Source organism: Sinocyclocheilus anshuiensis, unplaced genomic scaffold (assembly GCF_001515605.1).
Source record: "Sinocyclocheilus anshuiensis isolate Anshui unplaced genomic scaffold, SAMN03320099.WGS_v1.1 scaffold1224, whole genome shotgun sequence".
Lineage (NCBI taxonomy): Eukaryota > Metazoa > Chordata > Actinopteri > Cypriniformes > Cyprinidae > Sinocyclocheilus > Sinocyclocheilus anshuiensis.
In genome coordinates, this window is record NW_015544204.1 from 603,928 (window position 1) to 625,022 (window position 21,095).

The 21,095-nt window shown below is 36.0% G+C and overlaps 1 protein-coding gene across 1 annotated transcript; it reads left to right on the plus strand.

Annotated features, from left to right (window-relative positions):
• The first annotated feature begins 14 nt into the window (after positions 1 to 14).
• Positions 15 to 21,095, plus strand: LOC107696889 (melanopsin-A-like). The gene is given in 14 exon segments (XM_016497455.1): positions 15 to 244; positions 6,309 to 6,451; positions 7,188 to 7,321; positions 10,509 to 10,712; positions 12,165 to 12,336; positions 12,613 to 12,774; positions 13,409 to 13,516; positions 14,722 to 14,917; positions 15,016 to 15,075; positions 15,078 to 15,188; positions 17,436 to 17,504; positions 18,026 to 18,681; positions 18,880 to 18,952; positions 20,946 to 21,095. Coding segments are annotated over 12 exon segments (1,761 nt in total). The 5' UTR covers positions 15 to 91; the 3' UTR covers positions 18,275 to 18,681; positions 18,880 to 18,952; positions 20,946 to 21,095.

Sequence of the window (21,095 nt, forward strand, 5' to 3'; positions counted from 1 at the left end):
GGGCTACTACGGCGCGCGCTCGAACAGAATCTGACATCTGTACAAGCCTCGCTCTAATCGCGTTTAACGCTTTCTGTCAGTTACGCGAGTGATGATGAGCGGCGCCGTGCGCTCAGTGAAGAAGGGCATCTCGTGTCCGACACAAGACCCGAACTGCACTCGCATCGTGGAAAGCCTCTCCTCGTGGAACAACTCCGCGATGAGCGCGTACAGGCTGGCGGATTTACCCACCACGACCACATCTGTGAGTTAAACGTTTCTCCGAGCTACTTCTTTCAGTCTTTCTCATCTTTTCCTTTGCAGATGTTCAGGTGTAAGTGAAAATGTTTGGCCAAATGCCATAAATGTTTATCTTCATGTGTAAATATATTTGGTTCTATTTGGTTCCAGTCAAATTTACAGAAGGTTTTACAATATCAACATATTGATATGTTTGCAATGTAGCCTACAGATATGTTTATGTTGCGTATTTTACTAGACAAAACAAATAGTTTAGACCAAACATATATTGTAACTGCTCTACAGTTGTAATAGTGCTTAAAAAGTTCAACTCTGCATAATTATGATGATTTATGCCAAGGAGGGACATCTTTTGGTAGATTTTTGATGGAGAACTCTCAGCCTTTGAGATTTATTTCTTGATGCTACATCCTTCCTAAATTTAAAAACAATTTCTGTGTGACATTTTAACAATTTAAGCTTTTCAGCTTTTTCAGGTGAAGTATGTGCAAGTGTTCAATTCTACAGAGATGCATTTAGAGAAATGCATAATTTCTATGACATAAATGTGTTCTTCTGGGGGAAAATCCATCATACCAGTGTAAGCTTGACCAGTGTTTGGAACATGGTAGCTGGTTTGTCACTGGTCTAAAGTGCCTTTTTTTAAGTCTGCCAACCTTAACCAGCTTTATCAAACTCTTAACAGATTGGACCCCAACATCTGATAGTCCCTCTAATCTATCATCTAGATAAGCTTGGACCTGCATAGCATAGAAAGGGACCATAGAAAACCAGTTTCCATCAGAAGGGAAACTGAAAAATATCCAAAGATTTTTATATTTAATTTATACCTTTCCAGGAGTTAAGCTATTCCAACAGTTTACATACTGTATAAAAATCATATGACACCCATCTTGTTTTAATTGATTTAAAATTCATACCTATAGTTTAGACTGTGTCTTTATGCTACTGAGTCAGGTCAGGTGCATTGCATTTTTCTCATGTGAAATCTCAATTCTTAAACACAGATGACTGAAACTGTCCTTCGCCGTTAATCACTTAATTTTACCATATATGGCTCGAGTCTGTGGTTTGAGCCTGAAGATGTATTTGTGAGGTTAAGTCCTTGGGGGTTTTTACTGTTGAGACAATTATTAAACCCTGAGCGTTGAGAGGACTTATGAAGGCATGTCAGTGCCACAGAGGAGTACCACTGAATTATATATTTATGCTAATTGGGTATGTCTTGGGGCTGTTTATTCTTTCTCTTACATGTTGCATGTTGATGTCTCTTTCTCTCGTCATTAAATGAGGTGAACAGATAGTCTGGTCTGCTGATGGGTGTCTCTGCCCACACAACACAAAGTGTGGTAGATTGGTACAGGCATTCATTTAACCAATAAATAAATAAACAGTACCAGTCAAAACTTTGAAATAATGAGGATGTGTAAAATGTTTTTGAAAGCTAATTCAGGATAAATCTTCAACAAATGCCTTGTTCCTATCTATAATTCAGCATGTCTACATCAGTAAACGAGATCTGAAAATTAAGCTAAAATAAATTAGATTTGCTAAGAGAGAATTTGAACAGTCATTCATTTAAAAGAAACACATGATTTCAATTAGATTATAACTTAATGACCTGGACTAGGATTTGAATGTTTTTATTTTAAGCAAATGTAATAGGACTCTGTTATTGACCATAATCTCTGGTTGCCACAATGTTATAGCACAAAATGAACAGACGGGGGCGATGTATTTATATCCTGAATCTGTATTTGGGTAGAATGTGGGAGACCTTAAAATGGGCCCCAAAAGCTGTTACTGTAACACATCACTATTTGAGCTCTCTGAAATTATTTTATGTAACTCTGAGCCTTGTTTAGGAGGATACATTTTTGGGTCAAATGGGATTTATTAGGTGATGAACCAAATTTGCATAAATCATACACACTAACTTGTGCTTGTGACCTGTCAGAAATAAAATGTGACCCAGAAACCCAGTGACATCACCCAGTGATGTAGATTTAAGTCTATCAATAACTTTAATGGGTGTTTAGCATCATCTTGTGCATTTGTCTCAAACTGACGGCAACAAACCTCACAGGAAAAACAGCTTCACTGACCATGAGGGATTAGGATAAAAAAGATGCACCATAATCATGCGATTATGATATAATCATATTGAGGTCTATGCTCACATATCGACCTCTCAATGTGTTCTTTTCCTCCTGTTGATTAAAATAATGTGATCTGTGAGCAGACACAGAACGTGGACTGTTTTATAGATGTAGGGCAGTTTGTTTGCTTAAGGAGAGTTTGTTGAGTTTGGGATCTTGTGATTAATATCAATTTGTGTGGGTGCATAAATGTTTATTATTATTGTGAAAACATTCTGCAAGTAACATTATTTTGACTCATAGGAATTAGCCATTCACCATAAACAATATTAAGAAAACACATTAATTGGCTGATTGTTTGGCACTAAAACCCAATATATTGTGTAACAACCAAAACAAGCTTATCTGCCAACTTTGGACAAAATTAGCATGTCTTTTACAGTTTTTCTCATAGAAATGCAGAATTCTCTCTAATTTGTGGAGAAAAACTGTCCCCAAAAGGACAGTGGAACACAGTGGAACTAAACAGCTCTGGGTAGTGTGGAAGAAAAACAGTTTCAGATGAAAGAGTGGAAGGTATTGGCAGTGCGTGTGTTTAGCCAAGCTCAGGCAGCTTTGCTTTCTAACTGAGCTAAGTAATCATGGTAATGCAGTCAAACAAGCGCAGTAGCATCTGGAGCGCAAGAGAACCTATTCATATATGAAGGACAGCTGTGAGCATCCTCCAAATTACAGTATATTCATATCTCTCTCTTTTTTTTTTTTTCGATCAAGGACGAAGCAATCATGCACAGTAAAGTGCATCAAAGACGTGCATGTTAATTTTTTTTTTATATATCAGTAATGACGTAACAGTAAATATAAATCAAAGTATTGATTTTCACATACCAGACTAATGTGTATCTTAAGGTTCAAAATAATACTGTTAATCTACAGGAATCCAAAATATTGTACAAGATGATTGTAGTTCTCTGGAGTTGTAATGTTATAGTACTTGACTGTTGCTTCTGTTTTCTTCACATTTGCTTAAAATTATGAGACAATAGAAACCCATGTTCTTTTAACAGGATTTTCAAGGTTTTTTCATTTAAATCATTTATAATGATGTGATTTGAAGGTACAGATTAGTGGAGGAAAAGGAACATATGTGTTTGAAATTCCTTAATATTCTTTAATAATACATTTGAAATCATTTGCTTAATATAGGTCGCTAATCACTATGTATGATTCTTTCAAATTAATTACTGTTTGGCTTGTTACATCATTTATCTGAACTGCTGAACTACAAAATTAATTAAATGACTAAATTATATATATATATTAATATATATAATATATATTAATTAGTATATAACATAAGAAGTACTGCACACTTAATTGTAATTAACTGTTCAAAAGCTCCCATTTAAAGAAACAATCTGTGTAATGTTAACTATTTACAATGACACTGAGTTGTATTCATCCTCAGGAGTGAGATACATAATAGTAAAAAATGTCAAAACATTAATTCTTTTGTTTGTGCTGAGTCGATCCTGATTCCAGAGCAAATGTTTTCATGATGAGTTATCCCATCTGCAGTAAATTGAAAATACCTTTAAAACAACTTTCTTCTTTAGAATAACATGGTTTTGAAGAGGCTGGCACTTTGAAACATCTTCAAAAAATCCCACCAAAACGCCTCAACACAGTTACTGTCATATTACTCTGAGTGAGAAACAGATGTGGAACTCAAACAGTATCTATTTCATTAGAATCCTTCTCATTCCGAGGAAATCAGACAGTCTTATCTCAGCCCTCAAAGTCTTTCATGGCTTAGATCTCCATTTGACCCCAACCTCAGAAGTAATGAATAAAACACACAGCAATGGCTACTGCTGTATTTTGAAAAACCTTCAGAACAAATAAATTCGCCAGTGCAGCTCAAGATGGAAGAGGTTTAACAAATGTTTTGATGACACACAGTGGCCCATGTCTGTTGAGGTTCATGAGAAACATGATTTGGATGAATTAAATTTGGGTGCTTGTAAAAGCAACCATGTTTCTACATCTCCAAGGTTTTAATTTTTATTTGAACATGATTTTTATCAGCCACATTCTTAGAGTTAAAAAATATCATTTGCCATCATTGGAAGAAACAAAGAAACAAAAACTATTTGTCTGCTTATAGTGTAAATCAGTAGTTCTCAACCGGTGGTTTGTTTTGCTTAAATTACTAGTGCTAAATGCAAACAGAAAAATTCAGCTAAACATATAATCATAGTAAGGTTAGCAAAATCCATGAGCTCATAAACATTTAAAAGGGAGGAGAAAATGCTTCCCATATAATGTGTTTTGTTGTTGATGCCAAAGGCTGTGTGTCCAAGCAAACCTATTTTGGCTCAAACTCATCGGTAGGAGAAACTAGCCAAATTAGACAGATTGCATGACATCCTCGAGAACATGAACACATCTACACAAAACAAGATATGACCTAGAAAAAAATGCATGGTTCTGTTATAGCCGACTCTGTTTTACATAACAAATATGATGATTTTGACAGTTTGTTGGAAAAGAGTTGTCTCCGAAGGCAGTGACTGAATCTGCGTTGTCATATTTCCTCCATCATGGCCACATGGTTAAACTCATCTGCCTTGAAATGACTTTTCCGGGAGTGCTTGTCCTGCATTCAGCCATCTCATTTTCCCAGAGCTCTGACACTTAAATGTCTTTCCATTAAGGCCTTACCTGAGGAAAATGCAGTCAACAAATGTCTACTAAAAGAAATGTTTGAGTTTAATCATAATTGTTCTGTGAAAGCCAAATGTTTCCTCTTGTGTTCCTTTTTACATTGCATCATGCCAAGCAAAATAAATACAATTGATTACAAAAAATAACTCTGACATTTATATGGTTATAAAAAAAAACTATCTTACCTTAAAGTATTTTTTGTTTTTGTTTAGTCTTATTATTGTATCATGCTGTCTGATGCTGGAGGAATGCATGCAATAATTTCCCAGGATTTGATTGAACTGAGTGTTGTGAAAGATTATGCCATCAAAAACAATTCCTTTGCCATATTAGGATTTCTTAACTCTCCTTCTCTTAAGTATCTAGTTCAGTTTATGTAAAAAAGTTTATTTTACTGCTCTAATTGATCTGTCATTCATAAATCAAGAGTCAGACATTTGAGAAAAGCTAAATAAGATTTTATAATAAAGATTTCAGCTATTCAGATTCACATTCTAGCTTTTACTACACCAGTTTGTCTCTCAATGCACACAAGACAGAAACAGATATTTATATGAACAGATTAAATGTTCTGATTTAGTCTCTGCAATGAAAAGCATAAAGAAATGCCAGCTCACTGTCATTTTGGCCTGTTTAAATCCCTCAAAGATTGAAATGTGCATGAAAATTGCCTGCAAATAATTGGATTTGACTGCAAGTGCACAGACTTTTCAACATTAATACAATGTGTTTCATACCTATACCGTCAAGAAGTCAATCAAAAATATAGTAAACTATAGCTAGACCTCAGAACAACTGTATTGTTCTGGTGAATAAAGAATGGTTTACTGCAAATATGTAATAAAATGAAAACATATTTTAATTGAGGCTTATTGTTCACAAAAACAGATTATATATGTCTATAAACACACAAAATCCCTGAATCCACCTTCTGTTTTCAATACTTTTAATGTAGTGCAAATTCTCGTTTAGAGGAGATACCACAACTGGATATCCTTTCGAAAAAAAAAACGAGATCGGCATCGTGAGACCTGTCTAAAATTGAGTGATGAAAATCTGTTTATCATTTGATGAAATATACAGTACAAAACATCTACAGTATGAATGAATTGTCAGTTGAGCTCAGTCCTAATGGTGTTTCTTAAACAGATTGCACAGTCTTTGATGCAAAGGTCATTAAAAAACAGCAAGTGCTGCTTTTCATCTGAGCTATTAATTCATGTGTGCCACTGTGTCTTAAAGGTTGCCATGGTGGAGGAGTCAGTTTACCCTTTCCCAACAGTGGATGTGCCTGATCATGCTCATTACACTATTGGTGCTGTCATCCTTGCTGTTGGCATCACTGGCATGTTGGGAAACTTCCTGGTCATCTATGCATTCAGCAGGTGAGGGGAAAAAAAGAAGATGAAGAAAAAAAAGACCAACACTTATTATGTAATCAAAATTTTTTTTTATTGTTCATTTTCAAAAGAAGCCAAACTAGTCAGATGGATTGGTACTCAGCATCATTAGGCCTGTGCCATTTCTGCGTCACTAACTTTGAATTGACACATTTCCACAATAGATAGTTCCACTCTTCGTATTTGATTGGACGACAGCATTTAAAAAACACTGGAATTTTTGTTAGTTTGTGCTTGTTTTCTGAACGTGATGTGAATTTTTGACTCATCTTCTTCTGGCTCTTCTTCTGACGACTTCTTTTTTCTTTTCACTCATTTTGACAGAAACAAGTGACTGAGTGAGTCATGGAATCATCTACTGAATCGGTTTGTTCAAAAACACTGATTCATTTAGGATTGAACTCTCTGTGGAGTGACTGTCCGAGGGAGTGACTGTCTAAAGGAGTCATGAATCAGTGACTTAACCAATTCCTTCAAAAACACATTTGTTTAGGAACAAAATAAATGACTGTCTGAGTGAGTCATGAATAAGTCACTCAACCGATTCAGTAAAAAACACTGGTTCAGTCAGGAACTAAACTATTGTTTCAGCTTTGTCTTTGTTTGGAGCTATTTGCGTTGCACAGGGAGGCTAATATTCTCGCAGACGTCATATAGCTAATATAATTTACCAAATGAAAGAGAAATTAACAACTGATTTTCTCTGTGTGTGTGTGTGTAGGAGCCGGACCCTGAGGACACCTGCCAACATGTTCATAATAAACCTTGCCATCACAGACTTCCTCATGTGTGCAACCCAGGCGCCCATCTTTTTCACCACCAGCATGCACAAGAGATGGATCTTTGGGGAGAAAGGTACACATGTATGGTTACATGCATGGTTTCACTATATATATATATATATACGTATATGAGGACATAGATGTAGTTTTATACCATGATGATGCCCCTGTTGATAAGAAGCAAAATGTGGACAGGACCAGTCAAATGTTCTCACAACAAGTACAGCCAAATGTACACACAGACAGAGTCAAATAAATAAACTTATCTCTGCAGATAGATCATTAGTTATTGCATAGCCAGTGTCTGAAATAAAACATGCATGTCCATGATTTATTGTACTCTACTATAGTTTTTGAATTATAATGAACGGATTTAAGATTAAAGAAGAGTTAGATGGTCAGATAAAATGAATCACTTCTCAGGTTGAATGGGTTCAAATGAAGGAGAGGTTGCCCTTGGAGATGGCCTTGCTCTCTTAGTACTTACATGGATTCATACAGATCTTTCTTTATTCTTTTGTTGCTAAGAATGATGCATGTCTTTCTGACAGATGTATGTAACCTTTTCTAGTACAGTTGTTTCTTTTTTATCAGTTGCCAAATTATAATATCTCTAAATTCCTCTCAAAACTGCGCATCAGGTCTTTTCTTGTTGATTTTCATCACTAGCTAGTAATTTTGCTCAGCTGTGAAATGCCACTGTTTGTGGTACTAGATGATGGCAGACAGTTTTCCCTGAGGTGTTTTAAATGCCAGTTCCTATCAGGCCTGAATCTTAATTGCCTTCATCAGCCTTGACTGGGATTTGTTTGAGTCTTCTGCTTGCTGACGTTTGCAATGAGATCAGGTGTTCTGTGATTGTGATTACTGTAGTGATTGATGCTGATCTTTTGTGTTCGGGGGGTTTACTGGGCAGCCATGAAATTGTTGTCCACTCTTTCTTCTGTGACAGGAAATCAAGTCACCCAGTCATGTCTTATAGAGGTGGTTGGTTTCATTGGAAAACAAGTAATAATAAAAATAATAATTAACTACATTTATATAGCGCTTTTCTAAGCGCTCAAAGCGCTTTGCATTGTGAGGGGGGATCTCCTCATCCACCACCAGTGTGCAACATCCACCTGGATGATGCGATGGCAGCCATATTGCACCAGAACGCCCACCACACACCAGCTTATTGGTGGAGAGGAGACAGAGTGATGAAGCCAATTGTTATATGGGGATGATTAGGAGGCCATGATGGTCAGAGGGCAATGGGCAAATTTGGCAGTAGCAGATCTCAAAGTAGCAGATCTCAAAACCAATGATATATATAGTCGGACTATTGGTTGAGACCAATAGATAAATTAAAGATAAAGTTAAAATGAATTAAAATAAGACAAAACTAGCACTAAAATAAGCAAAAAAAACAACAAAATATCAAGATATCACCTCCACCTACAACTTTCTTGCAAAAAAAGAGGAAGTGTCATTTTTAAATTAATAAAATCACATTTTTGAAGTTATGCCAAGCTCCTTATCCAGTAACTGCTGGAAAAGTCACTTTGTCTTTAAGTATTGTTGTGGACAGTGGGGAGCCATGGAGTGAAAAACGTTGAGAACCACTGATATACTGTACAGTAAATGTTCTGTAATCAATCCTGCCTGTAACAAAAAAATCCCCTTTAAAACAACTTATTTGTCATAGCAGACAGCAAAAATCAATTTATTATGTAATTTCTACTCAAAGCAGTTTATTTAGCATGTTGAAGGCATCTGCTCTATTGACTTCCATTCAAACAGAACAGCCTCTGGTCTCCCTGTTGGGATCCTGATGCGTTACGCTTTTCCAAGCGGAGCTTGAAGCCTCTGACCCAGTTTCATTTGGTGGAAACAGTTAAAAGATGTGCTTCTTGCTTCTGTCAGCTCTGACTGCACTACAAAACAAGGCACAAATATGACCATCGTTAATTCGATCATGACAACCGTGCGCTTGATCCCCCTGAAAGCTTTCTCAATCAGTCAGATACAACTCACAAAAATGCTCACTTCCAGGATTAACCTGAAAGCATAATCTACCTGACAAGGTGTGAGAGAAGAGTAAAGACATCCTGATGTGTGAGAGGATTATCTTCTATAACAGATGTCATTGTTTTGTAATTTATTAAAGTGCATGCCGTAAATGTGTTCTGAGAAAACAAGCTCAAATGATCATAAATCAGATTGAATGCATTGCTGCTCATTCTGTTGTTTACATGTGCCTTGACAGCATAGAGGAAAGGGTGTGTGTGGATGTTGAGGAGGTGCCAGACTGTGTGTGAATCGAGTATAATGGTGTGAAATCATCTGTTTCTCGTCTCTCCACTTGTTCTTCTTCTGTTTGACCTGTTTTATTGCCAACATGATGAATTATGAGAAATAAACTTCAGACAGTCCCAAACTATCTCTCTCTCTCTGTATTGAGTTTATTTGATGTAGAATCCACTTAGAACAGTAGCCTTACTAGGATACCATGATGTGCATTTGGATATGCGGGGTGAACAAAGTTCATTTAAAACAGTGGTTCTCAACCAGGGTGCTGGGGCCCACTAGAGGGCCTTAGCAATACTCAGTATTTCATCAGGTGGAAATTTAGTTAATGTAAAAAATATTTATCCAGTAAATAGGGGAGCCTTGGAGTCAAAAAGTTTGAGAACCACTCAAGTAAACCTCAAGTAAAAATAATTGTGCCACCCCACCCACTTCCAGAAACTAGGTCACAGGGTCAATTGAGAATATATACAATGATAAACTCAACATTGCCATTTTAAAATGTATGAAATAATGCCACTGCAATGCAAATTAGTTCACCAATTTCCAATTCTGTGGCAATGCACTGTATTGTAACATTAAGCGGTCAGTTAACCTAAGCATGTCTACACACAAATCTGTTTAGCAACAGATGGAGATGGACAGCAGTGACCAGAAAGAAAAAACATTCATTGTAAGTTTTTCAGACCAGATTATTTAATGTCAGTCCTCAAATGGAACCAGTTTGTGTTCCTGCCAGCCAACAGTCTCCAGGCCTAAAAGCTAGTTCACACTGCCCCAACATATAGCAGCAAACACCAACATTTCAAATTTAGAATGTTTGGAAACATAAATGTTAGTTTCCCACTGACTCAACAAACACCAGGGTAAACGCACTACTCCAACAAAACTGCTAGAATTTACCACAGAAATGTCAATTCTGTATAAATTGCTTGGTTACAGACTTAATTCTGTTCCTCCTGTCTCTCCAGGTTGTGAGTTGTATGCATTCTGTGGGGCTTTATTTGGCATCTGCTCCATGATCACGCTCATGGTCATCGCTGTGGATCGATATTTTGTGATCACGCGGCCGCTAGCCTCCATCGGTGTGTTGTCTCAGAAGAGAGCTCTGCTGATCCTTCTGATAGCTTGGGCTTATTCACTTGGCTGGAGCCTGCCACCCTTCTTTGGCTGGAGTAAGTGTAGTACATCTGTTGTTTTAACATTTTAAACCTATTAAACTTTGTGAAATGTTTTAATAGGAAAGTGTTCTTATTCTCTTCCCCCCCATTCTTCTTTTAAAATGAATGCCACTTTTTTTATATTTTTATCTAACGGGCCTACAAGGTCATTCATACATGATTAAGTGTGGCCAGAAGGGATAGTTCACCCAAAAATGTAAATTATGTCATCATTTACTCACCCTCATGTTGTTCCAAAACTGTATGACTTTCTTTCTTCTGTGGTTGACTTTATTTGAACTCTTTGTTGTTATGTTGTGTTTATTGTTGTTTTTTGCTGTGTTGTGTTGTGATGTGAAGAGCTCATCATTTCACATTTATTTATTGTCACCGTTCTAAATATCTGAATGCATCATGTTGCCTTGCACTTTTAGCTTTTCTCAACAATTCCTTTTATACAGTGCAGCTTACATTGTAAGAGAAACAGGCATGTGCATATGGGCAATATTCATTCTCTTCCATTGCTCTTTCTAAAAGCATTTCTACAAACATGATTAATACAGAATAAGAAAAAAGGGCAAAATTGCAAAACTAGAAAACACAGTCATTCTTTGTAAAAAAGACATACAGTGACCTGATTTACACATCCATCAAATAAATGCATGAATAGCACTGAATTAGATAACAAAATATCAAACTAAATGTTATTTATTTTAAGTCAGATGTCGACATGTTATGTGATGTCTGTGCATTTGCAGGTGATTAAGTGTGGTCCTGTGTTAATGGAGTTGAGTATACCTTTGATGCTCCTTTCACAAGATGCATCAGTCTTTTATAAGCTCAGATCTTTTGGGACAAGTACACTGAGCATTCTGGGTCATCCATGTGTGAGCACACGAGCATGTGAGTTGTTAGCCAATGGCTTTACAAACAGTGCGCTGTTGGACTCTGATCTGTATCGCATAAAGGTGGTCTCTGAGGACCAAGGCTTTTAGCTTAAGAGGAATAGACTGGTATAGCCTGGTGCTTTTGGATCTCCAGCACTTTCTATCTCTGGTTTACAGGCAACCTGCTCTTCACACGAAGGGTGTCTGTCTGCTTTAACAGTTCTGACAGCTTATATCTTCACCGCTGAACGTCACACCGACCTCAAACCTCAGAGAACCGATGATAACAGCACACATGCATGAAAGCCAGACTGTGATTGGTGGCAATAGGAAATACTGTGATTATAGCCTATTCTAAAATATCCTCAGCTGTGTCTGCATTGGGTTGTATTTCACTGTGTTTGCCCAGCAGCCAGACAGTATTCTTAAATCCTTTTTCTTTGTGAGTTTGTTCCAGTTTTTACAATATTTCATTGGGTGTAAAACAGCTTAGCTGCTGGCTATCCTTCACTTTCCTCCACAAATTCTGTTATTTTGTGTTTTATTTGTCTCTGTCTGTCTGTCTCTCTCTGTTTTGCAGGTGCTTATGTTCCTGAAGGGCTGTTGACCTCTTGCACCTGGGATTATATGACCTTCACCCCCTCTGTGGGAGCTTACACTATGCTCCTCTTCACCTTTGTCTTCTTCATTCCTCTTATCGTCATCATCTACTGCTATTTCTTTATTTTCAGATCCATTCGCAGCACTAATGAGTGAGTTCGTCAATACAGATCTAACAGAGCAGTATGAATTAATTAGCATCAGCAGTGTTCCAAAGCTGTTAAAATGTCTTTTGTTTTAAATATGTAAATTGTATTGGTGAAATGTGAGTACAATGTAACAAATGAAGTACTTAAACGCTTTCATTCAGTATTCAATTAATCTTGAGGTATGACCTATTGAAAATAGTTAAGCTCTTGATGGCTTTTTGAATAAACCAATGATAGGAAATTAGTGTTGTTTAACTGTTGCTTTTTTGTCTTTGGAAGAGCTGTGGGCAAAATTAATGGAGACAACAAGAGAGATTCAATTAGACGATTCCAACGGCTGAAAAATGAATGGAAGATGGCGAAAATTGCTCTTATTGTCATTCTCATGTATGTCATCTCCTGGTCTCCATATTCAACTGTGGCACTGACAGCCTTTGCTGGGTAAATAAATCCCAACCCTGACAACACAATATAATGTAACATAAAATATACACTACCATTCAAAAATGTGGTGTCAGTAAAAGATTTAGTTTTTTAGGAAATTATTACTTTTATTCTGCAAGGACGCATTAATTTGATCAAAAGTGACAGTAAATACATTTATAATGTTACAATAATGTTGCCGTGTTTTTTTTTTTTTTTTGGACACTGAAGAATCATGACAAAAAAATGTATCCTGGTTTTAACAAAAATATTTAGCAGCACAACTGTTTTTAACATTGATAATAATAATTTAAAAAATGTTTATTGAGCAGCAAATCATCATATTAGAATGATTTCTGAAGGATCTAAAGACAGCTTTGCCATCAGGAATAGATAACATTAAAATATATTAAAATGGAAAACAGTTTTTTAAAATGTGTTTCACAATATTACTTTTACTGCATAATATAATATAATATGTAATTTTATTGTTTACATTTTTTTTGCTTTTAAATATTTTTAACATTTATGTCTTATTTATGACTTACGGTCATTATGTAGACTGCAAGTACCGCAAGTACCATACAGTAAAATATATACATTAATTAACATGTTAATTAATCTATACACTTATTTTCCATGTGTTTTTCAGGTATGCTGATATGCTCACACCATACATGAATTCAGTACCTGCTGTGATAGCCAAAGCTTCAGCAATCCACAATCCCATCATCTACGCCATCACACACCCCAAATACAGGTACTGGAGTATCACTGATGTCAGTACAGTATATTTTTGAAACGAGACTGGTTTAGTTTTGACTCCCAAAGTGGTAAAACATTATTGGTACTGTAAGTGGTCATGTTTGACAATTTAATGGAAAAACTCACTTTCCATTAATGCAGAACATGGGTCAGAGTTAAGATTACCCGGTCTTGCCCCATTAGGTCTAAACACCTGAGGCAAATTGTGATTGTTTTAATTTTTCCTAGTGTCTAGCTCACTGAGCCATTCAATCGAAAATTGATCCGAAACATGCATTGCTTCTGGGTTAAAGTGTGAAATTCTATTTTGATTGATTTCATTAACCTGAATATCCATTTTAGCATAAAGAGTCATTAATCCTGCACAGAGCATCCTGATGGTATGGTACCATGTGTAAGGCCTGCTGGGGTAAAAAGCAGATCTTTTTGATTTGATTTTCTCCCACAACACTAAACCACATTTTCCTAAGCACGTTTGTCATGCAATGACAAAAGGTTTATTTTGATTTAGGTCTAAAATGTAATAATACTGTTTCAAATGTATCTGAATTATGTAGCTAACTTGAAGCTCTGAAATTATTGCATATATTCTGACACAAAAGTTTTTTTTAATAAACTTATTTTGTCTATTAAATTTGCTGCCTTCAAAACAGGTTTCACTGCTACTGAATTAAAAACATATCTGAGTATATATTTTTAACAAGACTACACATTGACATTTCTGATACCAAATAGTGTTATTTTAGTATTATTTGTATATTATTGTAATATTTTCAAATATTTTAAATTAGTTTTTATTTTTATATTTTCATATTTTAGTTTAAATTTTAGTAATTTTGGGACATGCTTTTATCATTTTTATTCATTTTTAAACTGTTAAACTGTTCTTGTACTAGTTAGTTGCCAAGTCAACATTTCTAATGTTTGCTTAAGTTTGTTTAATGTTCAGTTTTTAATCAAATATTTATATTTTGTTTTCTTTCAGTTGCATTTTAATTACTGAAAACATTTGATTGTTGGTAACTGTTGATACCAATGAATAGATAAATCAATATGTCTACCAGTGACTTCTCATGAGTATTGATGTTGATATGATTATTATTTGACTGAACAGATTTGGATCATGCTCTATGTACAGTAAATATGGCTCCACCATGTCTACGGTGTCTCATGCCTGTATCTCATCTGTGTCTTTTTCAGGATGGCCATAGCGAAATACATTCCGTGTCTTCGTGTGCTGTTGTGCGTCCCCAAGCATGACCTTAACTCGTTCAATAGCAGCTTTATATCCACACGTCGCTCCACCGTCACAAGCCAGTCCTCTGATATGTCCGGACAGTTTTGCAGAACCAGCACCGGCAAGTCCCGGCTCTCCTCAGCCTCCGACAGTGAATCTGTGAGTGTGTGAGCCTGATGGATCTCTAGATTTGATGATGAGTCTTCTCATGGGCAAATGTGATTGGGTGCATTTTATGACCTGTTTCTACTCTTCAGGGCTGGACAGATACTGAGGCTGATCTCTCGAGCATGAGCTCCAGGCCTGCCAGCCGGCATGGGTGTCTTGTGACATCAGCAAGGACACTGCGGAGATCCCAGACTTCAAATCTTGTAACTCATCCAGCTTCAAGTCTAAGCTCAAAAGCCATGACTCGGGCATCTTTGAAAAGGTGACCTCACAGGCTGAATGTATTACATATGTGGCAAGTATCAAAGGAGTGTAGCTTGTGTTACAAAAATGTGTTCATGCAGAATTGCTAATCCTGTCATCCTCTGTTGATCCTCATGTTGCTCTGTTAAACCAATGGCGTAGCTTGACATTTGATCTAGCCAGTCAATTTGGTCAGTCACACATTTAAACCAAAGCCTATAGAATACCCAAGATGTGTCACTCGTATGGTTATTAATGGGGGAATATGCAATGCTCAATATGGCCGCTCTATGAGACGCACGCTTAGGATTGCACATGCACACTGGCTGGTCTAGCCTGAATAATACGCTTTTTTAACGCTATTTTACCAAAAAAAAAAAATTTATGATACAGTTGTTGTCAGATTTCATTGGTGATTTATAATAAGGAAATTTAATCGTAAGCTTGGCGAACAGTTTTGGAGAATTTGATGTTTCTCCATTCAAAGAGATAGGAGCTGCACTTGCATGCCAGAGAGGCGTTTCAAAGATGGCCACCGAGTGAAATGAGGGACATTGTTTTAAACACATTTCAGCTTTTCTATACTAAACCTACAAATTCACACTCAGTGTATTCAAGTGAATTTGTCATGGTAACCAGAAATGTTACACTGTCTGTTTTTGCCACACTAAGCTTTCCAATAAACACATTGAAAATAATGTACTATAAACATAGTTGTCAACACAATCTCAAAGTAGTCTTGTATTAAGTGAATCAAGGAGTGTGCTACTCACCCACTGCTTTAAAACAAACATCGGTTGGGCATGAATTAGGTTAAAGGCACAATGGTAGGCACATACACACTTTATACTTTGTAAATATAACTGAAAATAGATAATAGATAAGCAGTTTATAGTTCCAGAATCTATGTTTAGGTTTTGTTGTGGGTAAATGAAAAAACCTTCGGATGTAAATGATCCTTCTTCTGACATAAATGTAGAACACTGAGCTGCTACAATGGGTGCGTCCTGCAGATCACCTTTATGAGTCTGTCTGAGTCCTGATCATCAAACACAACATCAGCATTTTTTTTTTGTTACATTCAGATTTGTCTGCATTTGGTGTACGTTGTAAAAAATGCTGCTTATCCATTTATGCCACACAACAGGCAAGCAGTATATAGGCTATTATCCGCCAAAATGCAGATTTGAGATTATGAGATTTTTGTTTATTATTTATTTACAAAATAAGGATTAAAATAACTACATTATATGCATATTAACTTTTGAGTTGAAAATATTATTTATTAAACTTTTTTTTTTTAATCTTTCAGTTGCTAGGCCATGCCCCACTGGCTCCCCTGCAAGCAACACATATGTGTTGAAAATAGAAGAAGTAATTCAACAGATTGTTTTTGATATAATCAAAGTAGACAGTGGCTATCATGAACAATATGGACTATAGAAAAACAGTCAGTGAAGTTTTATCAAGTTTTGGTTACACTAAAAGGTACGGGTGGTTTGAGCAACATGAGAATGAGTAGATGACAACAGAATGTTCATTTGTGAGTGAACTAAATAAGATCTAATGTACAGTCAGTTGGTTATTGTCACAAAACAAACCCCTTCAGGATAATATGAAATCACCCTGTTGGTGTTGTTTTTTGTTGTTGTTTTTTGTGATTATCCTTTACATATTGCTTACAAAGGCACACTGTGCCACAAACTAATTCTCTAATGCTCACCAAGGCTTAATTAATTCGATCAAAATACAGTGAAAATAATAATAATATTATTATTAGTAATAATAATAATTTTTTATTTATATAGCGCCTTTCCAGTGCTCAAGGACACTTTACAGTAAAGATACAATTAGAAAAGAAAAACATCAGTATAATAAACAAAATACTTTGGTGAAATATTATTGCAATTAAAAAATATATATACATTTGAAAATATAATTTATTCCTGTGATGTTACATGATTCTTCAGAAATCATTCTGATGATTTGATGCTTAAGAAACATTTCATTATTATGTACATCAAGTTGTTGTGCTTAATATTTTTGGAGAAATATTTCTTTTCAGGATTCTTTGATGAATAGAGAGTTCAAAAGAACAGCATTTATTTGAAATAGAAATCTTTTGTAACATGATAAATGTCTCAATTGAATGTGTCCTTGCTGAGTAAAAGTATTGCTTTCTTTAAAAAACACTTTCTGACTCCAGACTTTCGAACAGTAGTGTATGTACCTGATTATTATCCTGGCTCTCTCATTTCTGACCTAGAGTTCCCTTGATGTGGATGATGCCCCTGTGGTCGGACTTGTTCATCCGGACCGCACTAACCCTTTAGCTGTAAGTGTGAGTCTGTTTAAGTTCAGTATAAACCAATCAAGCTTTTTCAGGATCCTGTAGGTGGTATGGTTTGTAAAATGTGCTGACCTCAGGAACTTTTCTATCTGGTGTCACTGGCAGAACAACTCGCCCAGGCAATCAAATTTGTACATGCAAAATCTGAAAGCATATTTAAATTGCTAGAATGCTGTTTGATGAATCACAGTGTGCTGTTAAATTAGTTAAAGAATTTGAATTCTGATTGCAGAAGAAAAGCGTGCAATAAAATTACTGTTCCATTTTTTCATGAAATGCATTTTTCTGCAGGAGAAATATGTGCCTTTGAAAGAATAACCCTAATAATCATCTTTCATACATGAATGCGTATTAATTAAAGCGAGAATTATGAATTATTAGAATCATGTTGAGCTTGGCTGCAGCAGTATTATCTGCAGGAAAATCTGTTTTAATACACAATAAATGCTGATAATTGACAGTGGGTAAATTTAATCTATCAAAACTTTCTTCTGTGCTGTTTGCAGGCTGGTGACGGTACAGACATGTCAATTTCAAGAGGTGCGATTGGTCGGATTCCCAGTATTGTCATCACCTCTGAGTCTAGCTCTTTCCTGCCCTCGGTACGGCCCAGCTACAGAAGCAGCCGCTCAAGCGCGTCCAGTGCTGGGGCAAATCCACCCAGGAGAGACTCTCGTGGAGGAGTCCAGCAGGGGGCAGTGCATCTCTCCACTGCTGCTAAAATACCTGAATCTGCTCAATTAGACAACCCTTAGTGCTTATACCTCTTCACTCGCCATCTGAAACTTACCTTCAAGCTTTGTATTGAGGTTCAGTGTTTTTTGTGAGTTATTCTGCTCTGTGGTTTAGACCTTTAGTAAAGGGAACTTGAAATGAAGACAAAACCTGAGAGATTAATCAGTGCTCTGTAGTATCACAGAAGGTAAAATATGAAAGTCACACATTGATGTCTTTTACATGTGTAATACATTTTTATAATGACCTCAACTGTTACACACACAATGTCCAGCACCTTTGTTTCCCTCTATTTTAAGGAAATATTTAACAGACAGTGCTTTGAATCAGGCAAAGTTACTGCTCAATCCGCGGAGACTTGGATGGAAGGAGAGAAAGCATCTTATATTATTTTAGTCTGGTCATCAATGTCAAATGGCATGCACAGGTAATATCAGCTTGTTTGTGTTTGTTTTAGTATTAAGCTTAAAATGTTTGTGTTTCTTGTACATTATAAATGTCATTTTGAAAATTGTTTAGTTTTAACCCTCAGCATTTTTTATGATGCTGCTTCAACCATGAATCTGATAGTTATTTTACTATCTTCACTCAAAGTGAGACTCTACCTGAATGTTTTGCTTAACAGGATCATCTTAAGACTGTGGTATGTGAGTTTTGCTCATGAGACACTGAAATGCTTGCTTCCACAGAACTTCAAGGTATGCAATATGAAGCCATATTACAGAAACATCCTAACTCAGAATTCTGTTTTATCTGTTGTTGAGTAACCATGGTTATCATTTTGAATATTAAACTTCTCAGATCTTCAGACTTAAAGCTACACTATGTATCTTTTTTATTTAAAAAAAAAAAACAGCAAATTGTTAATGATGAGAGAGTGTAAAAAATGCATCTTCCAAGCTATAACTTCTTTATAATACTGATTTATAATTTAGACAGGAAATCTTATACATATGTTATTCTCCTGTATACAAAGTAAACCTCTGGTATTAAAACATAAAAACTTGTCCATCCTCTCTGGTAAGTAACCCTGTATCCATGTGCACACCAGTGCCTCAGACCACATTCATTCGCACAGAGACACAGAGCTGAAGCGCAACCAAAGCAATGTTCTTCTGCATGACGCATGCAGATTTATTTTGTAACCTCTAGAGGGCCACAAGTTCCTTAGGGCTTGTCCCTGTACCCACACTTGTATTGGGATTTTACATTGGAATTAATCAATTTTCTTCCAAAAAGTCCATAGTGTAGCTTTAAGATAGGAAGTTTCTGTCATTTTGCCTCTCACCATTTTTTGAAAGTATTGTAATAATTTCTGGTTTGTCATTTTTGACGTTTTTTCTTTTTAGTTTCACTATATATGCGGAAGTTGTAAATATGTGTTTCTAATCATAAAGGTATTGTTATGTTATATTTGGATCCTGAAAGTAACTGTCTGGTGCAATAGAACCCTGAGAACTTCAGCGTTAAGAATGTGGAATTTCATTTGTTATCATAGTTTGCAAGTATGGGCTATCACATTATTGAAAATAGAAACAGCACCTCAATTCACCATAAAGCATCTGTTTATCATCTGTTTAACTAATGTAATCTAGTGATTGGAGGGATAAAAAGATTTTTGCATTCCTTTGGGAAAAAAATGATCTTAAACCGCACAAGCCACAGAATGCATATGCCTGAAGCAGGGACACATCATTATCCCGCTAAATCACACCAACAGAGAATGCACAACTGATGTCATACATGCTGTGTGTGTTTCCATCATGACCCTAATGAATATTGATCACATGCTGACATATACATCCTCTACTGGCGTGTTGTTGTTTTTTTATATTCTATACTTATTCTTTGTGTTTTTAATTAGCACGGTTTGAATATTCACTACATAATCAAATTATAGTCAACTATTAATGTTTGAACAATTCTGTTGCCTTTTTACTCAATGACTGGCTATAACTCAATTGTGATGGTGGCTGCTCTTCTAGATAGTTCTGAAGACACGGTTTAGCAAAAAAACATTGTGGTGCTCTGCTCTTTAGAGTTATCTATTGTTAGCTCGGTCTTGAGTGGTTTGTTTGTAAAAAGGAATCATTTATTTGTCCAGATGACTACAGTCTGTGGACTGTTTATATTGTTAAGTATAGTCTCAGATTGTATCAGAGCATATATTTGTTAATGTGTATCCGTTCAGATGAAAGACACCTTATAGCCTATGTACGTGTATGTATCCGAAACCAAGGAGAACATTATTGTATATATAATGCTCTTATGTGGATGTCCCTATTTATTTTTGTAAATAAACCTTCAGTTCTACTCATTGATTCTTTTCTTTATAGAATATGAAGAGCTCTTTGCAATTTGCAAGAATTGCGCAACTGGTGCTCTGCTCTTTAGAGTTATCTATTGTTAGCTCGTTCTTAAGTGGTTTGTTTGTAAAAAGGAATAATTTATTTGTCCAGATGACTACAGTCTGTGGACTGTTTATATTGTTAAGTATAGTCTCAGATTGTATCAGAGCATATATTTGTTAATGTGTATCCGTTCAGATGAAAGACACCTTATAGCCTATGTACGTGTATGTATCCGAAACCAAGGAGAACATTATTGTATATATAATGCTCTTATGTGGATGTCCCTATTTATTTTTGTAAATAAACCTTCAGTTCTACTCATTGATTCTTTTCTTTATAGAATATGAAGAGCTCTTTGCAATTTGCAAGAATTGCGCAACTGCGCTCACAGCGACCCGATTTCGAATCCCGCCTCGAGGTCCTTTGCTGATCCCGCTCCCCTCTTTCCACCCCAATACTTTCCTGTCTTCTCTCCACTGTCCTCTCAAAA